This window comes from Mauremys mutica, chromosome 12 (genome assembly GCF_020497125.1).
Source record: "Mauremys mutica isolate MM-2020 ecotype Southern chromosome 12, ASM2049712v1, whole genome shotgun sequence".
NCBI lineage: Eukaryota > Metazoa > Chordata > Testudines > Geoemydidae > Mauremys > Mauremys mutica.
This window is the reverse complement of record NC_059083.1, coordinates 79,982,691-80,009,683: the sequence shown is the minus strand read 5'-3', so window position 1 is coordinate 80,009,683 and position 26,993 is coordinate 79,982,691. Positions and strand designations below refer to the sequence as shown.

The window sequence follows — 26,993 nt, the reverse complement described above, 5'->3', positions numbered from 1 at the left end:
ACTGTGGCATCGGTTCCCTCCCTTGCCTCATTCACCCCGTGTGTGTTTCACAGCTGAGCGGGTCCCCAGCCTGTCTGGGGGAGAGTCTCTAGAATGGTCACGTTCCCTACAAAGGGACCAGGAGCTTGGGAAGAGGCCGAGGCCCACCCAGAAAGTCCAAAGCCAAGTGGCTTGAGATGTAGGGCTCACTTCTGGGCCCCCACTCATCCCTGGTGCTAATGGGGGTGAGGGTGGGCACCGAGGAGGGGAGCAGCCCTATATTTGGGAGGGGTCAATTCAAGTACTAGTGGGTGTCTGAGCCCTGGAAGTGCCCGCAATGTGCCAGGTGCTGTCTATGCCAGGACACAGCGCCAAGATCTTCATCACCCAGTGGCAACACACCCGGATTTGTAATCTTTTGTATCCTTCATGTTGAAAGGGTCCCAATGAATATTAAGTTGTTAAAGATAAAGATGCAATAAAACCCAACTTAGCTTTCAAGTTTGAGCCCCTAGGGCGGTCACAGAACATTTAGGTCATAGAGAACCACTAGGAATGAGCCAACCAAACTTTATTTAAAGAAATGATCCATGAAGCAAACAGGCATGCGATTTCCACACACACAATGCTAGTTATACATCCACTCAGCAATGAAATAGGGTCACAGCATGAAGTACAGTTTTATAATCCCAGAGCCTCACCGGATCCTTTGCATGTTAATTGGCCTCACTTGCAATTTAGCAAAACTGCTCCTTGTCTCTACTCCATGATACTACGATTAATATGAATCTGCCCTTTACCTTCATTCTGTCTCCACCACTGCACTTTATTTACGTGAACATCTGCCCCAGCGTCCTTCCCATACTGCCAGCACCGAAGCATTTCAATAAAACATTCACGATTCTCAACAACTCTCATTAGAAACCTCGCGTGAACAACTCACAACCCAGGAACCCAACCCTGGGGCCCGGCCATGCTAACTTGTACCTTCCCAGAATGCTCTGCTTCCAACTTACCTTCAACTCTCTTGCACGAGCACTCCAATTTCACAGACTCCTCTGCACTTTGGCGGAGTTAGTCTCCACCACTAATGTCTACTTATCTCTTATCCCAAACCACCTGAGAGGCTCCCTGCTGTAAAACTGGCAGAACCCAACCCGCAGGGGAAGATTGGTGAGTAGCTAGAGCCAAAAGCCGAGGTCTTTGGACTCATTTGTAGCAAATACTGCACCCCCAAACCGGTGTGTTACCCCCACACCAGGCATGGCTTCCTAACGAAGGCCAAGCTGAGCTGGGCACTTAGACATTGTCTATGTTAATGAAGCATCCGTGTGTGAGCACGATCGGTGGGCCGCGGCGCTGACCAGACTCTCTTGTATGAACAGATCAATAAATAGCATCTTTCCAGCCACTAATGCACATCGGCACATGTGGGAATTGTATGGGGAGCATCACCTGAGCCCTGCTATGGGGGCAGCACCACAACCCCGCAGTGCAAACAGACCCATGGGTTATTGACACTGACACGCTTACTCAGAGACACTCCAACGCAACCGTACAACGGACGCTGCCTCTCCCCACAACATACAAACCAAGATGGGGCTGCGAGGGCGGAGAGGGGCTGGTCATAAGAGCACTGAGCTAAAAGTCCAGCCATATCATTATGCACTATGGGAGATTACACTCCGGGGCATGCACACCTACACACTGCACACCCAGCATTTGCTGCTCGTGTGCACGTGCACACACACACACACACGATACAGCATCCAATGCACACTTTACAACGTGCACTGCTTGGCCTCAGATCCCACAAGAGCCCCCAAAGGAAGTTGAGGACACTCGGTATCATCCAGGATTGGGCTCTTATTGTTCCTCTTACAGTCTTTGCTCTGCAGTATCTTTTGCCTTCTGTTCTGAAAAACAGGAAATCGGGAGAGGCGCTGGGATTTTTTAGAAGACAGTTTTACTGCTCTCCAGTAAACAGTTCCTTTAAAAATACCGGCATCATCCTTTGGTTTGGGTGTGTGTGATGCTGCTGCAATTCATGACAGCAAAGTGTAGGAGGACAAAGGCTGCTAAATCCAGTCCTAGGACGGAGGCTATAGCAAGTACTTTAATACACTCACAAATGAATATATATGTGTATAGTACACACCACACACACACACACACATTATTTTGCATAGATGTGCACACCACCACCACGCTTACACAGTGGAGGTCTGTAGCACTGAGCGTCCCTGACCACACTGTGCGGCTTTATTCCCGGGGTGTAAGAGCTCCTGGGGGTTTTACACACACACACACGTGCGCGTCAGTCGACGTACTGCTCCATACACCTGTACGTTACCCAGGTATGCACACACCCTTTCCCCAGCTCACATACAGGTTGTCACTGTGTACAACAGCGGTAACGTTTCAACCAACAGCGGCTCTATTACTGCAGGTTCCCAGAGAACCTGCCCAGCTAGGCACGAGCGTGGGGACAGAGGGCCGGCTGCAGCCCAGTCATCACATACAAATGCAGCTAGAGACTCTTACGGCGACTTGACCCAGTGGAGCCGGGGCATTTCCGGACTGAGCAGGGGGCAAGGGATGACTAGCGCCCACCTTCCCACCCCCGGCCCCCCAGGCGCTGAGGCCAACATCCAAACTCCAGCTTTCGCTCCCGTTCTGACCAGCCCCCCAGCCCTTTGTTTTCACCCTGCCAGACAGGACGCGAGCATCACTCACCAGCAGGTCCTAGGTAGGCCGTGCGGAGGGGAATTCCCCACTCTCCCCGGGTTCCCTTGGTGTGCCACCGGGCAGCACTGGGCACCGTTGGCAGCCAGTCCCTGCCCGCCCTCCCCCCCGCCCTGAGCCCTAATCAAGTGACAGAAAAGAACTTACCGTGAGTTGCTGGTCTCTGGACTCCTTCCCCTCCTTCATGATCCTGGCAGGTGCACAGAGGGGTCAGAGGGGCGGGCCAGCGGCTGGCACGGGCATGGCTCTCAGGACCCCGCGCCCGCCACTTCCCCCTCCACAGCCCTGTCACTTACATCAGCTGTTTCCTAACAACCTGAGCCTTAGGCTAATCCTCCCAGAAACAAAGGGGGGGCGGACAATTCCCATCCACGGGCTCAGGGCCTTTTGTCCTCACTGCCCCCCTGGAGGCGACAGAGGCCCGAAGGGCTGGGATGCAGCATCCCGGCTCCCTTCGGGGAGCTGTGCCTGGGCTGCGCTCAGGAGGGGCCCTGCCCTGCTGCTTGCGCTGCCTGCAGGATCTCGCCGGGTCCCCTGGAGATCTTCAAACTGTACACAACAACCGCAGCGCAGCAGGCTCCTGTTGACACAGTAGCACACAAGCAGCTGGGCTGGGCTCTGCTTTGCTCAGGCGCCCTCTGGCGGCAGGTATGGGTGTGTGTGTGTGTGTGTGTCTGGCGGCAGGTATGGGGTGTGTGTGTGTGTGCACACCCTGCAGCTCTGCCACAGGGGAGCTGGGCATGTGAACTGCGTCTACGCAGCAAGCGGGCGTGCGTGGCGCTGGGCACGAAGCGTGGCTTTGTGGGACGTGCCTGCGTGCTGTGTCTACATTCTTACTGCACCCCAGGCCACGTCTGCACTGCGCACTGCTGGTGGCGGCGTGGGGGGGGGTGCACAGCAGGCCGGGTCCACACTGCAGTGGGGAGCTACTTGCCTGTGACGGCTCCGGCCGCGGGGAGGCAGAGGGACACTACGCTGCTAAAACCAGCCGTGTCCACGGGGTAGGCACCGCTTGGCCATGCAGGGGACACACCATCTACACGGCTATCCATGTCTGTGCTGGGGAAGGGGCAGCGTGTGCAGTGTAGACGCACCTTTAAAGAGAAAACACCTGTGCTTTTGCGTGCTTTGAACCTGTGCTTGCTCGCCCAGCTGGGGTCCTTCTAGGTCAGGGGTTCTCAAACTGGGGGTCGGGACCCCTCAGGGGGTCACAAGGTTCTTACATGGAGTGTTGCGAGCTGTCAGCCTCCACCCCAAACCCTGCTTTGCCTCCAGCATTTAGAATGGTGTTAAATATATAAAAAGTGTTTTTAATTTATAAGAAGGGGTCGCACTGAGAGGCTTTCTATGTGAAAGGAGGCACCAGTACAAAAGTTTGAGAATCCCTGTTCTAGGTTACACCCTCTGGGGAAGGTTTGTGTGTGGGGACTGTCAGGGGTGGAGAGAGGGTTGGGCTAAAAAAAGGTGTAAAAGTCACGAAGCAGCTTCCAGTGTAGACGCAACTTAGGGCTAAAAAAAGGAGTAAGTCTGGAGTAAGTTAACAGTGTAGGACACACCTTGAGAGAGAGAGAGTAGGGGGAGAGCGTGTGTGGGGAGAGGGGCAAGCGTCAATCTCTCTCACAGGACTCTCCTCTGAAGTTTCACTCCCAGTTCTCTGGCTCAGCGCCGTGACAGACTTTTATTGTGTGATGGAACCGTGAGCGTTGTGCGCATCCCATTCACCACTTAACACCCTTTCTTTGAGCCCCGCCAGCCAGCGTCTGTGCGACGCGGAGAAACAGAATGGAAAGATGCTATAACTCATCAGCAGGATTTAATCAATAGCTTGGAAGAACACAGGCCAGCCAGAATCCAGATGTACCAGGCAGTTTCAAACTCAGAAATCAAACCAGGCTCTTTTGAAATAAACAGAATCAGACATGTTCCCACAGAGGGAGGCAGCAGCTGTCCCTACAGAGCTCCAGTTGGACAGGACAGTAGGAGGCGCTGTGGGGATTTGATTGGCACCAGTGTGGCCTGTGGGGGCGACTGAGGATTCATTTGCAGGTTCGTTAAAGGTGTCTATTTCAGCAGCAAACGGTGGCCGTTTGCGAAGCTGGCATCAAGCTCAGATGGAGGCGGGCAGGGCTGGCGATTGCGGGACAGCAGGCGACCTGGCTTCTGGGCAGAGAGTTTTATTTCCCATAAAATCACTGGGTTGGTTTCCCAAGCAGCAAATACACCCAGCGTCTGGGTGTGATGGAAAATTGAGGCCTGGCCTCTTGAGGGGATCAAAGATCCCTGGGCACATCTACCAAAAGGAAGGATCCTGTCCAAATCTCTCTCTGGACATTACATGCTACTAACCTAACTTCCCTGGCAGCCTCCATCAGAAAAGGACTCTTCACTTCCTGCCCTCGGACTGCTGGGTTGGGTTGCTGTGCGCCTCGTTTCACCCCAGAGCTGGCTGCATCGCATGCGATCCCAGCAGCACTCTCTGGTGGCTGCTCAGTCGCCCCAAAGTGCCGTTGGGTTTCTAGGGGGCCTGGCCTTGGAGCAGGAATTCGGCCTCACAACCTCAGCATCATCCCCCTTTACAGCGCGAGAAAGTGAGGCACAAGGAGGAGAAATGACTTGTCCAAGGCCACAGAGAGCGAGAGGCAGAACCCAGGAGCCCTGGCTGCCACCGACCCTGCACCGCACACCTACGACACTGGCTAAGGCCCAGGCGGCTGAGAGCTGGGAACGAGCATATTCCCTAGGGGAACACAGCTTTGCTGGGGAGGGCTGAGGACCCCCCCCCCTTAGCCTGGGCTCCTTTCCTAGCTGTGGGGCCAGACCCCTCCCCTCAGGCTAGGGCAAGCAGGGGGGAGGGAGAATCCGCACTGGGGAGATTGGGCTAGTGGCTGAGAAACTGGAGGAGGGGGCAGGGGTCTCCATCTAGACCGTGCAGCTTCTTTCTGCAGCGATACGGCCTCCCCTGTCCATCCGCGCCCTCGAGCCCTCGCCAGGCTCCCAACCTCTCGATCTCCGCAGCCTCCTTTCCTCTGGCCTCGCCACGTGCCATCTCCCTGCTTGTCCCCCGTCCCCAGCCTGGCGCTTGGAGCACGGAGCCCCTCCGCCAGCTTGCCCTGCTCTAGCACAGCGGCTCTCAACCTCTCATCCTGGCCCCGTCAGGAGGCTGATTTGTCCTGCGGACACCAAGTTTCACCTCACTTCAAAACTGCCTGCTGACAAAATCAGACACAGAAACACAAACGTGTAACAGCCACTTACTGACAAATCGCTGACTTTCTCCTTTTTACCACAGAATTATCAAATAAATCCAGTGGAATATAAATACTGTCCTTCCATTGCAGTGTATAGTACATAGAGCAGTACAAACAAGTCATGGTCTGTATGAAATGTTAGTTTGTACTGATGTCGCCAGTGCTTTCAATGTAGCCTGGTATAAAACTAGGCAAATCTCTAGAGAGTTGCTGTCCCCCCCAGCAGACCTCTGCGTACGTCCAGGGTACGTGTACCCGTTCTGTGCTTGTACAGTGCCTAGCGCACTGGGCCTCTGCTCCACCACTGGGCCATCTGGGGACTACAGTGACACAGAGAATAAACAGCCGCAGTAACAACACTCAGATGGGAACAGGCTTGGGGCAGGAGGGATTTCCCCTCTCTGGGGGAGGAGCTAGGGGGCAGGGCTACTGAGGGACAGAGTCTGCTCTACCGGATGCAGTCAGGACTCCCAGGTTCTATTCCTGGCTCTGGGTGAGCCACTCCCTCGCTCAGTGCCTCGGTTTCCCCATCTGTACAAAGGGGATGACTACACCGACCTGCCTGAGAGGCCACTTGGAGAAGGGACTCTGTACAAAAACGCTGGGTGAGCGGCCCAGAGAGCTGCTTTCACTTTCCCAACCGCAAGCCATTGGAAAGGCCTTTCCGCAGGGCAATGCATGGGACCTCCGCAGCTCTGAGCTCTCTCCGCAGAGCAGCAGCTTCAGGAGAAAGCTCCTGCCTGGAACAGACTGAAGTTACAGCCACGAATGTGCAGCAGTCTCCCCGTCCCCAGCTGAAGTTTCTAGCCATGTCTGCAAATTACCGAAGCAGCGCACATGTATTTATACAAGGGGGCTTTGCTTCTGCCATGATCATCTTCCTGCTGCTGCTACGCAGCCACTCAGTCCCCGCTTCTCCGGGGCACATGCATGCCTGCAGCCACACACACGCGGTGCATCCTCCCCGGGGAGTATTCCAGCGCCTGGCCCCTTTGCTGTCAGCACGAGAGTCGTGAGTTTGGAACCAGCCAATCAGTTCCATGGCCCAAGCAGATCCCGCGTGGACGAGTGTCACAGGGGAACCTCGACAGACTAGACAGGCTGCCCCAGCTGGGATCGCTAGGCCTGGCGAGCTGGCGCAGTGGCTGCAGGGTGCGGCATGTTGGGACAAGGAGAGGAGCCAAGTGTTTGACCAGGACTGTTTGGCCTTTTTGTCATGTCATAAAACCACCTGCTTATGGAGGGGAAGGGGAACGTCCCATGCTGCTGTGGGCAGGGGGTGAAGGAGAGCAGGCGGCACAGAACATGGCACAGAGCTCCAGCGGCGGCTGCTGCTGCTCAGCCTGCGGGTCTGTGTAGGGGAGACAGCACAGTCTCTAGGCAGACAGCGGCGCCCGGGGAATGGCTGCCCGCCTCCTCCAGCGGTCCAGGATCCAAAGTGGATTGTAACATACAGATCCCGCCACCCTGACGTCTGTCGGACCCAACCAGACATGGCTTAAAAATGCTGCTGTTTATTAATCCAGTCTGTCTTGTAGAAAAGATCAAAAGGGGAAACAACCTGCACTGGTACGAGAATAAATTAAGTGCGACTGTGCGAGCCACACACCAGGCTCACTCCTCCTGCGGAGAGAGAACAGGGGTTAGGCCATGGAGGGTCCCCTGGGGCCCAGAGTCTGTTCCCATAGACAGCATCCCAATGCCCTGCCAGCCAGGGGAGGAGGCTTCCAGATCTGTTACAGATGCAGTGAGCAGGCGAACAAGACAGCGGAGCTGAATCCACCCTTCCTCTTTCTGGCTCCACTGGCTATGCTGCGTGTCATGATGCAGGATGCCTGAGTCCGAGCACTGCACGGGATGGAGGCTGACAGGAAGCCTCCTCTCCATGTCGGCCCCAAGGCAGCTGACTGAAGGGATGGGATGGCTGCCTCAGAGGGGGCCGCCCAAGAAGGCTGGCTGCACGGAGAGGTAGTGTTAGCTGCTCACGTGCAAGGGGAGAGGGGAAGTTCATAGGGAAAGCAGCAGCAGCTGAGAATCGAGGGTTGGGTGCAAGCTCCCAAGCCAAACCCGCCTGGTGTCCTTAGGAAGGGGACCGGCCCCACAGCATATCCCGAGTGGGGCTGGTTGGAAGGAGAAAGACGGGCTCCTCTTGCTGAGAATACAAACCCCTCCTTTCCCACAGCACCCAGGGCTCCAGCTACACTCTGGGCGCTGCCACGTGGGGGACCCAGTTACCCGGTTCCCTCTTGCGGCGCAGGCGAGACGGACTCGCGTTCCCCAGCTGTGCTGCAGCATTAGGCTTTGTACGGCTGGGACAGGGGTGCCCCTAATTTTGGCTCCTGTGTGAATGTCACATGGGGATTGGCATATGACTGGCAAATTGAGGTGCTCAGAGGAGGGAAACTGAAAAACGCCACAGGGTGCAGTGTGGGGGCTCTTCAGGAGTCTGGGTGGGGGGGTAGAAACGGGGAATCAATCTACAGTAGGGAAAAGGGGGTACCCTGGGGTGTATCCTGACCTTGTAGGGGTCTTCATCCTCGTTTTCATCTGTAACTTCCTTCTCCTGAAAGGAATAGGGAGATCATTGCGTTCCAAGTCCCCAGGCATGGAAACCCTGCTCTTCCGGACCCTCTTTCTCTCTGAAACAGGCTCCCTGCCCAGCTCTGCTGCCTTGGCCTTTGACCAGTGAATACTTAGAAACGCTATCAAAATCAGCCCCCCGTTTTTGTGGAATGTGTGCCAGCCTGGCAGAGTTCCCCAGAACAGGCAGCGCACCGGAAAACGGGACTGTGCAGTCAGTCAGAAATCAGCTTCTCCACAGGAGTGCAGTTGATACTGTCAAACAGCCTGTACTTTCCTAGGGGGGAAGCCAGTACTGGAGGGGTTTGTGAATAACTGCAGTTCAGTGACAATGGTGTGAACAAGGCGGTGCCAGGCTCACATCAAACCTACACTCAGCTAAGTGACTGTCAGAGGATCGGGGTCCCCTGCAATGAAATGAAAGCAAAGGCAAACAGACCATTAGCCTGCCACAGCACTCTGTTCCTTGGGCTCTCCCTGCCCTGCTGGGTGAATGCCATGGTCTCAGACAGGACAGCTGATATAAATGTCACAGGTCTAAGACATGTGCCAGGACTGGTAGGTAGGGAAATCACCTCTGACTTTTAACCGAGTCCACATGATTTGGAATCAGCAAGTCCCTCATCACAGGGACCTGGCAGAGCAGAGCTGCACTTCCATTTGGTCTCCTCACAACATGTGATGTGCTGCGTCATTCCCCCTCCCACGGGCCTCCTAGACACCAGTTCCAGGATGCAGCACCATAGACAGAGAGCCACCCTTCCATCCCTTTGGCAGACCTGGTCTCTGTGCTACCTGGGCTTTCGACAGCTTGGCTGCCCGCTCCTTCCTCCTGATCTCTGCTTCGATGATCTCGAAGAACTCCTTCTGGACTCTGGCCAGCAGCTCCTCAGGCTTCTCCTCCTCCGTCTCCACCTTCACGTCCTCCTCCTTGCCCTCGGCCTTGGTGCGCTCCTTCAGACGCATCTCCCGGTGCCGGGCTTCCAGGATCTTCTCTCGCTTTGTCTCTCGCTCAAACATCTGAGAGGCACAGGGGGCAGAGAGGGCTAGGGCTCGGGGACAACTAAAGCAGAGCCCCTAGGAACCCATGCCGTTAGCCCCTACAGCGCGGCCGGCTGCTCCCCTCCTGCCCCACAGCAGGCCCCGCTGCTCTGTGCACACATTAGCCATGCCCTCGGCATTCCTGCAATCCCCCTCCATCCAGGGATCAGCCACAGGTCTCCTTCACATAGCACGGGGCATGGAGTCCCCGCGAGTGGGCTCTCTGGTGCTTTGGCCCCTGCTGTGAAGCAGTTACACAGGTCGAGTGCGTCTCTGGCAGATCAGGGTGCCTCGGGATGAGCTCCAGGGCTTAAAAGCTAGGCACCTCACCCTGCTCCATGGGCCGTGACGAGGAGCTGCCACAGCGGCTGGGGGTGCTGGAAAAATCAGGTCACTTACTTAGGAACCCAAGTGTTTCCCCTGGTGCCCACCACCCGGAGTGAAGGGGCGAGTCTTTGCCTTAAAACTCCTCCACACACCAGGGGAATGGAGAGTGCCAGCCCCACACAGCGCAGAGGCGGAAGGCTGGAGAACACAGGGGGCCGCGTCCCTGGTGTTAGTGAGAGCTGGAATGCCACCAGAATGCCCCCCTTTTTGCAGAATGGGCCCAGGATTGCCTACCTCTGTACCCCTCCTGACACTGCACAGAGACACCCCGCGGGAAGCCTGGACTACACCCAACGCTGCACCGGTTTAACAGCAGGTTTGATTTGAAACCCATTTTAGTTAAACTGGTGCAACATTGTGTGTGGACGCTTTTACCTAGGATAGCTACACCTGGGGGCAAAGTGAAACCCACGGAACCAGACTTAAACAGATATAAGTGCATCCACACAGGGCTTTGCACTGGTTTAACTAAATCTGGTTTTAATCCAACTGAAGTTAAACAGGGCAGCTTCTGTGTACAGACAACCTGGGTGCCCCAGAGCACATATGCCCAAACCGCTAACAACAATCCATGCCAGCCGCTTGCATCGCGCCAGTTCCTATTGGCAAACTTTACGAGGGAGATTGGAAGCGTCCGGGTTCAAAGCAGACCCCGAGCTCACCTGCGGCAGCTACCGCAGCCAGGCCCACGCTGCCACTTGCAGCATGAGAGATACTCACCGCCGTGGCCAGGTTCTTCTCGTTCCTCTGCAGGGTACAGAGCCCGGAAGAGACCTCCAGCAGGGTCACTGTGCCCAGCTTAGAGCCGCAGCCAATGAAACGCCCGTTGTCCTGCAGACGCAGGCTGAAGAGAGGCTCGTCACAGACCTGGGGAGGAAGGACCAGTTGGGAAGTTTACTGCTTAGGTGCTGCCCATCACCAGAGTGTCAGGGCACCTGTGTCAGGGCAGGCTGGCCACATGGCTCAGCATGTCAGGACTGACTGACACAAGCCCCTCAGGCACTATCCTTAATACTCACTGCAACTGATTTTTAAAAGATGTTTTCACTTACATATGACATGGCCTAAATGGGGGAGGAGGGAGGCCTGGCAGACGGGAATGCCACGTGGCACCCAGATACTACGATGATGGGCACACTGGAAACACGGACATAGCAAAAGCTTGGCAGGAACATTTCTTTCCTCCAGGTTTGGGCAGCCCAAACAGTGAGATGCTGGTGAGTGCCCGTGTGTGCACCAGAGCTTACGCTGGCCACTTTATTTCCTGCATGGCCAGGCTGGCCAGGATGTGTTTGCTAGCTCGCTCCTGCTGCAGAGCTCCACACAGTCAACTCAAATCACTGCCTGGGTGCAGCCTTCCACCGGCCTCGGGAGAGGTCTGCGAAGCACCTACCACATCCCTGCAATGGTTCAGATCCCCGCAGCTCCCACCCAGCGGGCGAGGAGGAGACACAAAGGTAAAAGAAGACGTGTTTCTGACCAACCTTCACACTGAGGGAGGGGTTGTTCTGTTTGAAGAGGAAGTCCCAGACATCAAGGGTCCCGTCCATTTTGGTTGTGAAGAAGACAGCTGGCCGGATGGTGCTCCAGCACCCATCTGTTAGGTAAGCCATGTGGTACCTGCCAACAAATCCAGCAGCTCTCAGAACTAATTCACACCATTTGGTGTCCACATTACAGAGCTATGCTACATTGGAGTAACTGCCACATTCCCCGAGTGCGTAGCTTTAACACGCCATGCATTGCTGTGCTGGATACGCTAGGCAGCTGCCTCTCACTTATACGGGGGCTGGGACATACAGCTGGACACAGAGTGAATTCAGGTCCCTTCACTCCTGTTCTGCTTCCGTCTTCACTACGTAGCTCTGCAGGGGGAAATCTAAAGAAACCTAATTGTCGGGGGAGGAACAATTTCCTGCCACCACCACTTGCAGGGGCAGCAGGCGGGATTTCCAAAGCCCAGTGATTCAGGCACTGAAGTGCCATTAAAATTAACTGAGAATTGTGCTCCTCCGTCACTGAGATACTCCTGAAACCCCATCCTGGCCTATAAATCAGGGACAGAAACAGTAAGTGCAAAATAAAACCCATCGCCTACTTGGTCCACATGATGGATGATTCCTTGCAGTCCTCAGACCAGATCCGAGCAGTCCAGTCCCCGACTGTCAGGAAGTTCTTGGGGAAGAAAGGGTTCCTTGCCAGGGCGTAGATGGGGCCATGGTGCCCACTGTATGTGCCAACTATCTTTTCAGCAGGTGTCTTAGCCTTGCGGTTACAGGTGATCACCACGCCTTGTTCTGTCCCCACCATGAACTTGGTCGGCTGTGGTCGGAAACACAGTGGAACGCAACTGTCACTGGGTGTGGGGATGCTCTTCCAGCAGGAGAGGATTTCCCACATGAAGGGCAGGTCCCAGCAAGGGGTTTGTTCTCCTCTAGATGAGTGGAGGGCGAGGGTGTAGTTGGATCCAAGTAATGCCCGTAGGAGTTATGCAGGCAAACTTTCTTCCAACGTGCATCAAGAGGAGAAGTGAACCCGGCATTGAAAACTGGCAGGTGTACTATTAACTAGAGCGCTGTTGGCGAGATCCACTGGTCTAGGAACAAGCCCAACTCCGGCTTCCTGAAGCTGGCACAAGTAGCGTGGAATCCGCTGAAGATCAAGTGACTGCCTAGAATACTGGCATTTCCCTGGACGTGCACTAGTTATTTTTTTTGCCTGCACTTCATGTACTGTGTATATAAACTGAGGTTACATTTCTTGATGCTTTGCTGGAGAGATGGAGTCTCATCCAACAGGCCTTTCCCATCCCTATATTGTCATATACAGCTCGGCTCCTTTGTCTTAAACCAAAGGCACTTTCACGTGGCTGAGGTTTACTCTGCAGAGCCAGTGCCAAGGCAGCCCCCCAACTCTCAGCCACTGCTGGCCTCATCGCTTTGTAAACATCCCAATGTTTGTGCACAGGGAGCAGGATACCTACCAACTGCAGCCCCCCACCGGCTCTGCGCAACCCTGCATTCTCAGCGATTACAGCACTGCTTGCTGCCCACCGCAGAGATAAAGATGCTTATCATGGCTAGGCCCCTGCTGGCTCTGGAGATTAGAGATCCCTTAGAGTCTACATCTGATTATTCCTGTCTCGGCAGCAACCAACTGCAGGGATAGCGGGAAGGGAAGCCAAAGCGCAACACTGGGTAATTTACACTTACTAATGGAGAACCCAGCAGGCTGCCCAGGGAAGAGCCCTATGTATGCTGCAAATACTCTACTTTAGCAACAAACAACAATCTCACACCATTATCACCCCAGTCTTCTAACAGAGACCTTTAGTTGCATGCCAAGATCAGGAGAAAATAAATAAATTCCTGGCTTGTTAAGTGCTGGTTCGGTGAAGGAAATCCATGCTGTGCGCAGAGATTACCACCTGCAGCACTTGAGATGCTTTATGGCACTGGCCAGCCTCACTCTGAAATTCAAGCAGATTTGTACACAACCCATGTGGGCCCACGTCCTGCTCTCAGCACCGCTGATGTAAATCCAGAGTAACCCCATGGAAGTCAGTGGAGTTACTCTGAATGCAGACAGATGTGGTGCATGGTAATGAAGCATGTGAAGGGTGTGGAAGCTCAGGCAATCAACATGTTTGAGAAATACAAACGAGTGTGTAGAGAACCTGGTTTGCCTGCTGCACCCTACACAACACCAGGACCGTATGAGATGTCATACTAACTGGGCCTACAAATGTACCCTATGCAACGCTGGCAGGCCAGGTGCGAGCTCATGCCAAGGTCCCCCTGTCTCAGCTGAACACTGACAAATACTTAGCAGGCATCTGTCTGGCTCAACAGGGTTAGTATTGTTAAAAGAGGGATGAGAGTTTTACAAATGCATTTAGTGTTTAGACTTTATTGAATGCGCTTGTGACTTGCTGCTGGCATTAAGCTCACTTATAGCATCTGCATCCCATATTGTAAAGTAATATTTGAGCAGCTGTATTGTGAACCTCTGTGACTGTGTCAATCACCAGACAGGAGAGACATATTAATTAGTGGGACGGGTTGATCTTCAACAGAAGGTGTCGTGCCCTTCCAAACAGGAAAAGTCCATCAATATCAGATGGACTATTGTGAGCTACTGCAGCTGGAATTTCCCTACATACTGTCAGGAAGAGGACAAAAGACTTCTGCTGTTATTCTGCCTCCTCCCCATGAAGATGAGCTATGGCTCGGCCTCCACCCATCAGCTGAGCTTTGCAACCAAAAGAGTGGGTGAAGAAGAGAATAAAACCCCTAATGAAGAGGAACTGATTATCTCTGTGCTGCTTGGGACTCTGGGGAGGCAAGTTTTTCTAGGCATAAGCAAGAGATCCCCAGCTGCGTAGACTGAGTTAGCCCTAAACAACACGTAGAGCTTGCTTATTATAGAAGCTTCTATTATCTTTTGAAACTTAAGATTGTAATACATTTGTGTTTTTATGTTTACCTGCTTTCCCCTTGTAAATAACCCTCTGGTTTCCTTTTCTGAGTTAATAAATCTTTAGATAGTTTATTATAGGATTGGCTACAAGCGTTGTCTTTGGTGTGAGATCTAAGGTGCAACTGACCTGGGGTAAGTGACTGGTCCTTTGGGGCTGGGAGTAACCTGAATACTGCTGTGATCCTTGGTGTAAGGGACCATTTATCACAAAGGCCGGCTGACTTGGGTGGTGAGACAGATTGGCGTACCCAAGAGGACTGTCTGTGACTCCATGTTACGACTGTTATAGAGCCGGAGGAATTTGCACTTGGTAATTGGTTGGTGAACAATAAGGGGTTCGTGCCCTGGTTCCTAACAGTCTACCCTGAAATTGGTACTCACACTCTTCAGCCCCTGAAGCGAGGTTACACCCTACACGTGAGCTCAGCTGTTGGAAGTGTGTGAAAGTTTGTAAGATGTGCCAATAACCTGTAATAACAAGTGTTGATGGGGAAAGGTGCAGAGGCAGACAGACTGAATTAGTCTAAACACAAAGGCCTCCTGATATAGCTCAAGGACTGTGTTGAGATCATGCTGAGTAAACGAGAAAAGCGTGGAACCAGCAATCAGTGAACCACAACCGATGCGTCGGACACTAGGCCTAATTGGTGGACAAAATAATGAGAGGATGGGCTATGCTGCCCATCACAGCCTTTTGGGGTCCTTGAAGGAAGACTGTCTGCTGGATTGAGCTTCACCATCATGGCTACCATCCCCACCGCCTCTTGGGACCACCTTAATTCTAATCCTGAGAAATGTCCTGGCCAGAGCGGGGCAGAGAGAGGGACCCAGCTGATGCCGCCACCTCCCCCTGGCTGAATCCCAAACAGAGTGTGTGTGTGTGTGTGTGTGTGTGTGTGTGTGTGTGTGTGTGTGTGTGTGTGTGTGTGTGTGTGTGTGTGTGTGTGTGTGTGTGTGTGTGTGTGTGTGTGTGTGTGTGTGTGTGTGTGTGTGTGTCCCCACACCTCCATGTGTCCTTTTCCTTCCCTGCCTTATTTCTTCTCTTTCCTCTCTCTCTCTTTCCTTCTGTGTAAGGAGAGTCTGGCTTAGCCATCCCAAGACTGTACATTTTACAATACTGCTGACAGCCTCTGACCAAAAAAGCAGCTAAACAAAATGCCCTAAACGCCCCATGCTGGTAAAAGTTTGCCAGAACTTGGAGTGGCTGATAAGACCATGTTCTGTGCCTGTGTCTGTCCAGCAGCGAGACTCAACATCAGAGACAGAAGCTGCATCTTCTATCTCTGCAATTCTTTTCTCACCCCCTTTTCCGGGTGTCTGTCATGTTTTGTCTAATAAAGGAAACGGGACTGAACTTTAACAACAACCGCGACAGTGCCAGCTCCAGCCAGCTCAACTCGCTTATTCTCTTTTCCCCCTCTTATTACCACCTTTAATGCCATCTAAGTGCCTGTCAAACAAGGGAGTTTCCCTTTAAAGACTTTCCAGCTAAGGGAAAGGGAACAAGGGCTGTTTTAAAATGAAAGCCTCACTTAACACTTTACATTTCAAAGGCCTTCACTGTTTGCCCTTTTTTTCTGTATCTTTAATAAAAGGTTAAAAGGATTCCTAATCCTGCGTTTACTAGAGTACTAAGCACACACATGCCTCAGTATACCAAACCCCAGACCTCATTTAACACTGGTTAATGTCACACAGTAATTTTGGCCCATTTATTCTACCTAAATTAATACAACAGACATGTACGTTCCCTTCTCCCCATCCCCTTGCCAGTGCCTAAGGATTCCACCATGAAGCGTTGCATCCTGGCCACCATGCTTCTGGCCTAGGAGCACTGCACAACCCTGCTAAGCTCCGCTCAGCACCCTGGGACACCTAAGGTCTTTGGAACAATGGCTACCACAGGACAAAGCCCCCAACGTCATCTCTGGTGGGAAGGATAGCAAGCAGCACTCACCATGGTTGGTTCAAACTCCAGCGCGATGGCTCCTAAAGCATTCTCCAAGACTCCTTTCCTGCTGATGTCCATCACCAGTGTCTCCGTGGGCTCGGTCAGCTTACGGATATCCCACCACAGGACCTGGCGGAGGGGATGGGAGACATCAGAGCGGCTCGCTCTCATAATCCCCAGAGTTTCTTTCTCGTATAGAGATGCTGACACTTTTACTACCCAGCATCAGGCAGCAGCTGCCCTTGAATCAAACACATGAATGACTGGACCTGCAATGGCAGGACACACGTACATCCACGTTTCCTCTCTGTGTGAGGGGGGCAGGAGAATGTCTTGGGGCAAACTAACTCTCCTCTGAGCAGAGACTGTCAGTGCTACCAAGTCAGATGTGGCCGTTTGGTGATGCCAGGTGCTGGCTGTGTGGAGACCACAGACCGCCTTTTCTCTTGTCCGTTACCTGCCCATCGGTAGAGGCGGAGAAACAGTCTGTGCCGGTTTTGGATTGAAGCCAGATCATTCCATACACGGGGTCCCTGTGGCTGAATTCTACGGTGGAAAGCTCCACCGGCTGTCCTCCTTTCCTGGTGTCCCAGTAAGCTGTGAAGGGGGAGGAGACCATCAGCTGCGTCATATCCCCTGCCCCGCTCCATTGGTTGCAGCTCCCCGAGAGGACCTGGCCAATAACCATTCCCCCCAGTGTTTTGGTTCTGCTCCTGGCTCCCACGGGTTGTCTCCACGTTCAGTGCTTGCTAACGGGATGAAGCAAACGTGGAGTTTGTCTTCCTTTGGTCATCACTTCAGCAGTGCCCCAGTGATGCCAGGAATAAGGAGAAGGGTTTGCAACTACCTGGCACTTATGTTGTGCATTTCATCGCAAAAGAGCCATCAAACCAGCCAATATAGTAACACTGACCTAGCAAAACTGTTGCAACTCCTAGTGTGGATGGGCTGAATAAAGGCTAAACTGTGGGTTCCCCAGGGCAGCCTGAAGCTGGGGTAAGCAAGTCACTGATGCAGCTACACCAGCAACCAAAAACTCCAGTGTAGGAAAGTCCGAGTGTCCTTGGAGAGGCAGAGGATGACCACTATCCCCTGTAGAGATGTATGTACTGGTGCTGAGCAACACCCCAGTTCCCATCTACTCCAGCTGGGGGTCTGGGTGCCTGGCCCTTCTAAATCCAGGCCCCAAGGTCACATAGCAGGCTGGCGTCAAACCACTCCCCAGCCAGTAACTCACGTACCCTCTAGCGGCTCTGCAGGAGCACAAATCAGCAGAGGTCCTACATAAACAATGGGTATTATATACACGTATTTCTGCATCAGACAGATGCTGCTGAGGAGGATCCTTAGCACAGCATAAAGGTAGCTCCCATTTTGGGTGTAAATGACTTCCCCAGCCCTGCTTTTGCCAGGGTTAGGCATCTGGGTTGATTCTCTGCGGACGTGGCAGAGTGGCACTCGCTTGCTCTTGCTTGGTTATAATTAAACAATTGAATGTGACAGCGTGTGCTCTGCTGGGCCATCAGCCGCATGCCTGGGGAGCCCTGTGAAGGATGAAGTGAAATCGACTCTCTCTTCCATCACCTAAGGAGCGCACGATAATGTCCTTCTAATGTATGCCCTGCCAGATCAGATTGCAGCTGCAAAGGGCAGCAAAAACATAAAAATGAGCGTGATTAAATTGAAAGGCTTGCGTGGCTGAATAAATAATAGACTCTTACATGGATCTGGCAAAGGGGGAGCCCCTTTTAATGTTTAAAACAAGGGAACAAAACTTATTCTACAAATGAAATGACGGCAATTATTCAGAGCTTTTCTCATGCCGCCGTTCATTTCCCGAGGCACATCAGCGGGGAAGCGAGCAATAGCAGGTAACCCTACCCACCAGCAGCTACCCGATACACAGTGTTCTGTACAGCACGCGGGCTCGACAACAGCAGCCTCCTGTCCTCAGCTCTAGCCTGCTTGATGACACAGTGTATCTACAGCCATGCAGCCGGGAAGGACGCTCTGGTTAGCAAAGAGATGCCCAGGGCATCGCCAGAGAGAATATTTGTGCTGGTGATGGTAGCTATTTGAACACTACAGACCAGAGTCATCCCAGGGTGGGGGAGAGGGGGGTTCCCCCACTGACATCAATCGGATACAGCTGGGCTACTGTTGACAATAAATAAAATGTTTATGGGTTGTGGACATTAGAAGCAGGACTCCACCATCTCTCTCACACACCCCTCCCGTCCCCACTGCACTGACTCCAGCAGGCGAGAGGCTGAAAGGACACGCGCACACAGGCAGACTGGATGGACACAGAGACGCACCGGCCCATTCTACATAATGGGATTCAGTCACACTGGTGCCAGGCAGTGCATGTAGAGGGCAAAGGAAGCTCTTACTGACACTGTTTGGGCTGCACCTGTTGTATGGACAAGCATGAGCCTCCGGTCCCCAGGGACTGCTGATTTCACACGCACTGAAGTTACTTAGTAATTCAGAACATTCCACCAGCTACATCCGTGTCTGTTTCCTATCTGGAAAGTGCCTGACACGCTTTGAGGGATAAACAAATGCAATGGCCACCTTTTTTTAAGTGGGTGTTCTAGGAAATAACAGCCTCCTTGTTCAGGGCGACCCACCTCCGCCACTGTCAGAATGGGCTTCGTCTGGATCACTATCACATCATGAGCTTTCGTGAGCTGCAGCTCACTTCTTCGGATGCATAGAATGGAACACACAGACAGGGGATTCCATTCTATGCATCCGAAGAAGTGAGCTGCAGCTCACGAAAGCTCATGCTAAAATAAATTTGTTAGTCTTTAAGGTGCCACAAGTACTCCTGTTCTTTTTGCGGATACAGACTAACACGGCTGCTACTCTGAAACCTATCACATCATGGTGAATTATCTAGCCACATAGCCTGCACGGCCACCACCTACTGCCTAATCAGGGGAACGTGTGTTCCAATTCAGTATTCCAGGCCTTGGAGCGAATGACACTAAGGAGTCTTTGTGCAGATTAGCACTGGAGCAAGGCTAGCGCAGAATTAAAATTAAGCAGTTCCCCTGGTAGCGATGCTTTATATACAATCCATGTCCCTTACCGATCTGTCCATTATAGCATCCTCCAACCAGGATGTGAGAGTCTTTGGGGTTGTATTCCAGGCTCATAAGCGGGGATGATGGCCTGAGAACCAGGTCTGGTTTGTTGGGATTTTCTACCGGGAGGGGACAAAATAGAGAAAAGCAAAGTTTGAGTGAAGCCCAGAAGGAAAACAACATTTCCAACTAATTCAGCTCAGGAATGATGGACACTAGCCAGTGACCTCCAGAACCCACGTCTTTCCAGCATCTTGCCCAGCATCAATGCTAGCGAGAGGCAGGTAGAAACCGTTACTACAATGTACTAATCTGGAGTAATCTCTAGCACCTATGCAGCACTCTTCACCTGAAATCACTTTACAAGTATTCTCTCCATTGTACAGGCGGAGGTAGAGAGAGGAAATGACTTGCCCAAGGTATCACAACAGCCAGGAAGAGAACCCAGGAGTCCTGACTTCCAGTTCTGGGCCTGAAGTAGATCAGCAATTCCTCTCTCTGCCTCAGATAAAAATGCACCTCATCATGTCCCCCCAAAACAGACTATTAGCCATGCCATGTCTTGGGGCAGAACGAGGAGGAGTGTTGCATTGAACGCTCGCTTTCTGCCTCCATTCTGCAGGACTCTTCTCCCATTTAGCACCTTGCTTCTAAAGGGGAAAAAAAAAAAGCAGATGGGACCATTACTGAGGAGCTGCAAGGTGCTGGGAATGCAAGTCACTAGACAGATAGCTGGGAGAAGGAAAGTATCCAGCTTCCTTATCTGTCAGACTGTGGTTGCAGCCCCCTGTGGCTGTGAAAGGTCTATTCACATGTGAGAGGATGGGTGGGGAGGAAGAGGTGTCCATTCCTCACACTCCACTGCCACCGCCCTGTTTGCTTGTCATCCTTTTGTTTTTCAGCGGTGGACTGAGTCCTGCTTGTAACATCTACATCTCTCTCAGCCCCCCCCCAGTCCCCCCCATCCCCAGTGCACTGAAGTTCTATACACCTGGGAAGTTCCTCAGCAAGGTAATTTTCCCAACCCAGGGCTTGTGTTGCTTCTTGTTTTTTAACAGAATGGGCAATTAAGCTACTTTAACAATCCAGCGTGTCTGGAAAATGTAACTGAGCTCACTGGAAAAAGCGAGCAGGGCTCTGTCCTGGGAAGCCAGAGAGTCAGGGCCGGATTTCCAATTAGGCACCGAGGGTGCCAGTGTTCTAGGGGCGCCTAAAAGTTAAAAGTGGGTTAAAAGTTAACACATTCAGCTCCCCTGAGGGCGGCTGGGCTCCTGGTGTGGGTTGGTGGCTGCCCAGCGTGTGGGGCTGGAGCAGGGTGAGCGTCCAAGTCAGCCCACCTGGGGGTGCTGTGAGCCGTGGCCGGGGGAGAGGGGGTGGCTGCTGAAGGTGCTGGCTGGGAGCGTCCCATCCCCTTCCCAATCTCGGCCACCCTGCTGCCTCCGCCCCATGCCAGTGAGGGAGAGGGAGAGGGAGGGGCGTGGCCAATGCCTCATTCATTTACATGAGCAGAGCCGGAGCGCTGCTTCTGCGCCAGGCTGCGGGAGGGACGGAAGACACCCAGGAACTGCTCGCCATGGGGAGAGGTACGGTCCCCGCCCTTGCGCCATTCCTGGGGCAGGTGGGCTGCGCCCCGGCTCAGGCTGGGATCCCCATGCGTGGTGGAGGGTCTTGTGCCTTCCCAGGGAGGCTGTGTTTATATTTCTTTTCGTTTCATTTTTTACGAAAAACACAAAGGTCAGCTGTAGGCAGTGGGGGCGCGGAAGATGCTGTGCCTAGTGGCACGTAAGGTGTGACTCTGGCCCTGCAGAGAGTGGGTCTTTACAAGGTTGTTTTCCATATTTTGGTCAGGTTTCAGATACCTTCAACCCCAATTCTCAGTCCCCCATGTGTAAAACCGGAGTCAACGTCCCTTCTACTCTCCTGGCGGGGTGTTGTGAGGGTTAGTTAGTTAATCCCTTCAGAGCACTTAACAGACATGAAGGACCATGTTAGTGGCAAGCATTACTAACTCTCGCATTTTCCCTTCTTACCAAGATCCCATATGTATGACTCATAGCTCATATCTTTGGAGCTTCGCTGGAACTCCAGGCTGGAATAAGCTACTGCCAGCTTCTTGCTTCCATCTGGGTGCCAGGAGAGGTGCGTGGCTGTCCTTTTGATTAAGTTTGGATCCCTTTTTGATAATAAAACAATGGCATTAACTTGCTAACAATTTGTCATGCTCCAGGCTATGCAATAGTTGCCCAAGGGAAGTGGCGGGAACCTCAATTAAAACAGGTTAAAACCCCTGAGTATTGATTACAGGAAACAATCCTGCACTGGGTTGTGACAGGAAGACCTAGATGAGCTGATAAACCTTTCCAGTTAGAAATTTATAGAAATTCAATTACATTCCAGGATCTAACTTTTAAAAGTTACTACACAGGCCCTAACACTGAAAAAAAATCTTTGAGAAACAAAAGAAGGAAGATTCCTTTGACACTGTGCTACAAAAGATATTAAAACTTGGGATACTCACTGAAGTGCTCCAAAATACCCCAAGTCCACTAGATCCTCCCCATATGAACATTATTTGACTGGTTTTTGAAAGACATGTTAATTACTCCTCAGAATACAGGGAAGGAAAACCAGTCTGTGTTCAGTGATCGGAACAAATAATCCGAGCGAGGCGGGGCACTGAACTCTTGTAGTAATCGCCCCCCCGCCCAAGAATGATTTGGAAATACCCAAAGGAGCATCTATATTAATATATTACTTTCCAAGGATGAAATTGACAGGGTTGGTCCCAGTGCAGAGAGAGTCTGTCTCTGTCAGGAGAAAGGCTATACCTACAGCCTTCCATTCAAATAGCTGGGATGTCCTGCAGTTAATTCTGCTGGAGATGGACTGCTGCTAGGATCTGCTGTGATGGCTGCTTCAGTTATACCTGCTCCTGTCAGCAGATGCAGCTTAACAGCGCCGGTTTAACTGAGGTAGCCGCCTCAGCTGGCCCAATGGTCAGTATGGACTGGAACAGAACCGTGAATGCTTAGAACACAGCGTAGCACCTCCTGACTGCCAATACCTGAAGACATTGATGGTTTTTGCAGACGGAGGCTCATCTGCTACGTCTGCTGTCTCCTCATCGTCAAAGTACTCCTCGTAGATATTGATCGCATTGTTCTGTTTGATGCAATGTTCCATCAGCTGTGAAGCAAGCCATGCAAATAAGCCGTGATGTGACATTTGGGAAAGCTACTGGCTTGGGAGGGCAGGCAGCAAGCAGAGCATGATGGGAAAGGGAGTTGTAACACGCAGAGGGGGCGGAAAGCATGGGACAGTGGCCTTACACTGCCGAGCTGTATGATGGTGTTGACATAGTTCTCATCTTTCTCCACTTTCTTCCGGAAGCGAATGGTCTGCTCCATCTCCAGCGGGTTAACGTCTTTTGGCCACCCTCCTTCCAAGTGGTTAACCCCCTCGTTTTCCATCTCAAATCTCTCCGTGTTGACCTGAAGTGTTACACAAAGAGAGAGGGAAGCAAGATACAAAGCTGATGGGCTTGGTTTTTAAAGCTGCTCCGTGGGGTCTAGCATTTACTCCCTCACTGATTCCAGTTCCAGCCAGTGCTCAGATTTCCCTGGCTTTGTCAGTGCTGCAAACCCCAGCTGGGTTCTCAAAACTCAGCCCTCTTCTCTCTGGCTCTTATGCCATCGCCACGACTAGAGCCGGCAGTCAGGATAGAACAGGCTGCTCAGTTGCTGATGCACAAGGCAGACTAGAACCCTGCACACTCCTCTCCGGCTGCTCTGCTCCTGCAGGGCAAAGGGGAGTAAACCCTATTTTCATGAGTGCCATCAGCAGATCTGACTTGAACACACACACACGCAGCTGGGGAGAAGCTGCCAGCATTACAGTCACTCTTCTGGCCATAACCAAGTGTGGAACTTGTAGTCCCCTTTGTGGCTAACAATGGAATTATGGACAATCACTTCACCAAATGTCCATAGCGCTCCCACTCAACTTCCATCTGCTGGAGTGCAGTGGGGATCATGTAGCAACTGAGCAATCCCTTATTGTTTATACCGGGCAAATTCCAAGGGAGGCAGAGAGCTCATCTGGCAATGTTAACAAACGGGACTAACAAAGTTGTTACTTTTATTACTCCCCACACAGGAGAAGAGGGGTTTCCAGCTACGTGATTGCAAACAGGGGCCAGCATTGGAATGAAGAATTATTGGCTACTTCTCCACTGTTCAAACCCAAAGTAGCGTCTCATCTCTCACCCAAGCGGAGCAGATTGGCTTTGCAAAGGATCAGTCCGACTCTGGGAGTTCTTAAGAAATCATTCATGAATTGTTTTCTTGATTTACCATCACTGACTGCAGAGAAGGGAGAACCCCCCAACCGCCCCCTTTTTCCATGGAATTCCAGGTTTGCAACACACTAGTCTCTTCCCTGCTATGGCCGTGGTTCTCCTCGGAGGATCTCAAGCCATGCTACAAACATCCGTGGAGCCTCACACCTGGTTTCCTGTGGGGTAGCTAAGATCAAATCCACTTTATATCTTAGCATCTTAGAGCTGCCAAGGTCACACAGTGAATCAGAACCAATAGAACCCCCTCTCCTGCTTTAACCACTAGACAAACTCAGAGCTCTTAACTGTCCTGCAGGAGACAGCAATGAAAACATTAGCTCCCTCTTGTGAATTTTAGGATGGGTGAGAACCCTGAGATAATATCATTGCAAACTTCTCTGAATACCGTACCATTATTACACCAGCAGCATCACTGTATTTCTTTCAGAGGAGATCTTGATACCTATATCCTCCTCCTACAAACGGGGTCCCAGAAGATCTCCAGTTTATCACTGACTACAGGCACCTTGCGTTGCTGAGCATACCCAACTTTCAACCCCCTCAGCGACACCTCTCTCTTATCCTGTCAGAGGGAGCCTTGCAAGCAAATATTCATTAAAAGAGAGCTCTGTTTGCTCCCACTGTACCTCATGCTCCGACATATCACTGGCACACTGTATTGCAGCATCAATGGGGTCCCTCTCTATGAAGTTTTTGGCTTGGCTCGGGTCTGGCTGGATGTCCACATTGGTCTCGGCCTGCCGGTCGGAGAAGTTGCATTGTCGGCCAAACTCGCTGCGCTTCTTCACATATACGTAGACAATCTCCATGGTGCCTGCTGAGGCGAGGGAGAAGGAAATGTTGCACCTTTGCACTGCTTCACACTTACCGTTTCACTGCTGTGTTGCACAGCAGATGCTTCATGGGGGACACAGAAAGACATAGTCCCTACCGCAAGGGATTACATTCTGTGTTTAGAAATGATGACAGAGTTTAAATTAGGGAACAATCCTGGACTGGATGATCCAGTGGGTCTTACCTCTCTGATTTCTATCGCTCTGTTTTGTAAGTGTATCCCTACTTTCTTACATGGATCTAGCATGCAACAGGTTTTCCCACCATTTCCTTTGACCTATGATTGCACAGTCATGAGATGGGGGCCTTGGCCTTTAAAGAGCAACCCCTGGTCTACACAGTTTTTGTCCCCATTTAACTATTTCAGTTGGGTGGGGGTGGTTTTATTGTTAAAACCACACCCCCAGCATGGACGCAGTTATAGGAGTATAAAGGTGCCTTACGCTGGTAGAGCTTATTCCTCTAATCATTATTATAGGAGTGTTTACAGGAATAAACTGAGGCAAGCACCTTTATGCTGGTAGAACTGTGCCCATGCTAGAGGGTCAGACCTCCTTAACGATACAATTTCAAACCAATACAGTTAAAGCAGTACAAACCTGGGCACCCTTAGACCCACGCGTGGCTCCCTGCAGAGCGAACCCAGGAGTCCCGGCTGCCGGCCCCACGCTGCCCCCTCGGCCCCACGCGTGGCTCCCTGCAGAGCGAACCCAGGAGTCCCGGCTGCCGGCCCCGCTCTGCCCCCTCGGCCCCACGCGTGGCTCCCTGCAGAGCGAACCCAGGAGTCCCGGCTGCCGGCCCCACGCGTGACTCCCAACAGAGCCCTAGTACATTGGCACCTGCGGGTGCCCGCTGTGCCAGGTGCTGCACGAGGAGCACCCCGCAGTAGGGGGCAGCAGCGCTGGGTAGAAGGGGGGGCTGGGCTGACAAGGGGTTGGGCTGAGCCGCAGGGCCCCTCCCTCCCTTACCCGGGGGGGGGTGGAGCCCAAGGGGGGTCCCGAGCCGCAGGGCCCCTCCCTCCCTTACCGGGGGGGGTGGAGCCCAAGGGGGGGTCCCGAGCCGTAGGGCCCCTCCCTCCCTTACCCGGGGGGGTGGTGGAGCCCAAGGGGGGTCCCGAGCCGCAGGGCCCCTCCCTCCCTTACCCGGGGGGGGGTGGAGCCCAAGGGGGGTCCCGAGCCGCAGGGCCCCTCCCTCCCTTACCCGGGGGGGGTGGAGCCCAAGGGGGGTCCCGAGCCGCAGGGCCCCTCCCTCCCTTACCCGGGGGGGGTGGAGCCCAAGGGGGGTCCCGAGCCGCAGGGCCCCTCCCTCCCTTACCTGGTGGGGGGCAGATCCGCTCCGGGCCCGGCTCTCTGCAGCCGCGGGCAGCGTGTCCCCGTTGCCCAGCAACGCCCGCGGGGACTGGAAGCGGAGCAGTCACGTGACGGGCCGGGAGCCGCCGCCATGTTGTGGGGGAGGGGCAGAGCAGAGTGTTAAATGAGGGAGCAGGGCACGTGCGCGTGCAGTGGCGGGGGGAGGGGCCTGGCCCATCTCCCAATCCTCCCCCCTCACGCCCCCCAGTGCTGCTCACCCCTCACCATGGCCTAGGCCCCCACAGGCCCCACCTGGCCTGTCCTCGCACCCTGGGCCTGCCTTGGGGAACAGGCCGCCCTGGGCTGGCCCCCAGCCCGTGGCCAAGCACGGTGCCTCTGCTGGCTGGGAGGAGTTTGTAGGACCAGCCCGTGAAGAGGCTCAATGCTGCCCTTGGATGCAGCGGCTCCGCCGGTCCCACCTGGCCCCCCCACTAGTTACTGGCTGGACCTACGCGTGGGGGGGTAGGGGCCCCACCAGCTGCTCCGACAAGCCCCAGCACAGCAGGGCGGGAGGGTGGACGGACGCGCTTGGCCAAAGCTGGGGGTGGAAGAGGCTAGAGGCAGCTCAAGCGGGAGGTGCGGTAGGACTGCATGGAGGCCCAGGGCTAGAACAGTAGGGGAAGGTGCAACTTTGGACTGAGCTACAGCGGCTCCACCTGTACCAGCGCATAGTCCCAATTGACACCAGAAAAAAGTATGGTAGGGGCTCCGCCCATCTAGCCCTCCAGAATGATGATCAGAGGCCCTGGGACCAGGTCCTGACCCCTACTTTAGGAAACTAGGAGCTGAAAGAAAACTGGCTGCACATTGGTGCACACAGACCATTATTTTCATCCATTAAATGGCAGCCAAAATTTAAAACTCACTGGCTTCGTAGGGGGAAAAAACCAAACACTACTCTGAGGAAATTTTGATTGAAGTGAACAGCTTTCAGCCAAGCCCACCACAGGG

General features: G+C 53.2%; 2 protein-coding genes across 6 annotated transcripts in view; both read right to left on the bottom strand.

The window, feature by feature from the left end:
* The window catches only part of KIF19 (kinesin family member 19), a 28,955-nt gene extending 25,684 nt beyond the window's left edge, over nucleotides 1-3,271 (bottom strand). For all 3 annotated transcript variants that reach the window (XM_044983192.1, XM_044983193.1, XR_006572901.1), the window contains exon 1: nucleotides 2,872-3,271. In XM_044983192.1, the coding sequence (XP_044839127.1) occupies nucleotides 2,872-2,910 (39 nt within the window). In that variant the 5' untranslated portion in view covers nucleotides 2,911-3,271. The remainder of the gene's footprint in view (nucleotides 1-2,871) is intronic.
* A 4,199-nt stretch (nucleotides 3,272-7,470) lies between these two features.
* On the bottom strand, nucleotides 7,471-26,135 carry DNAI2 (dynein axonemal intermediate chain 2). 3 transcript variants are annotated; one of them, XM_044983995.1, is made up of 14 exons: nucleotides 26,008-26,135; nucleotides 24,486-24,676; nucleotides 22,832-22,993; nucleotides 22,567-22,688; nucleotides 21,533-21,675; nucleotides 19,508-19,621; nucleotides 16,868-17,007; nucleotides 16,417-16,539; nucleotides 12,079-12,302; nucleotides 11,465-11,600; nucleotides 10,701-10,847; nucleotides 9,348-9,572; nucleotides 8,491-8,535; nucleotides 7,471-7,595 (listed from the first exon to the last, which is right to left on the bottom strand). In XM_044983995.1, the coding sequence occupies exons 2-14, from the start codon at nucleotides 24,666-24,668 to the stop codon at nucleotides 7,587-7,589; spliced, it is 1,773 nt and encodes a 590-aa protein (XP_044839930.1). In that variant the 5' UTR covers nucleotides 24,669-24,676; nucleotides 26,008-26,135; the 3' UTR covers nucleotides 7,471-7,586. The 3 variants fall into 3 exon arrangements, with proteins under 3 accessions (XP_044839930.1, XP_044839929.1, XP_044839931.1); XM_044983994.1 differs by having other exon boundaries at nucleotides 24,486-24,673; nucleotides 26,008-26,071; XM_044983996.1 differs by lacking the exon at nucleotides 26,008-26,135 and adding an exon at nucleotides 25,293-25,416.
* Nucleotides 26,136-26,993: the final 858 nt, after the last annotated feature.

Coding starts and splice junctions, on each gene's coding strand:
- DNAI2 (XM_044983995.1), bottom strand. CDS start 24,668: ATGGAGATTGTCTACGTATATGTGAAGAAGCGCAGCGAGTTTGGCCGA. Junction 16,540..16,867: donor CCGCCTCTACCGATGGGCAG/GTAACGGACAAG, acceptor CCCCTCCGCCAG/GTCCTGTGGTGGGATATCCG. Junction 10,848..11,464: donor ACCCCTCCCTCAGTGTGAAG/GTTGGTCAGAAA, acceptor CTTCCTCCCCAG/GTCTGTGACGAGCCTCTCTT.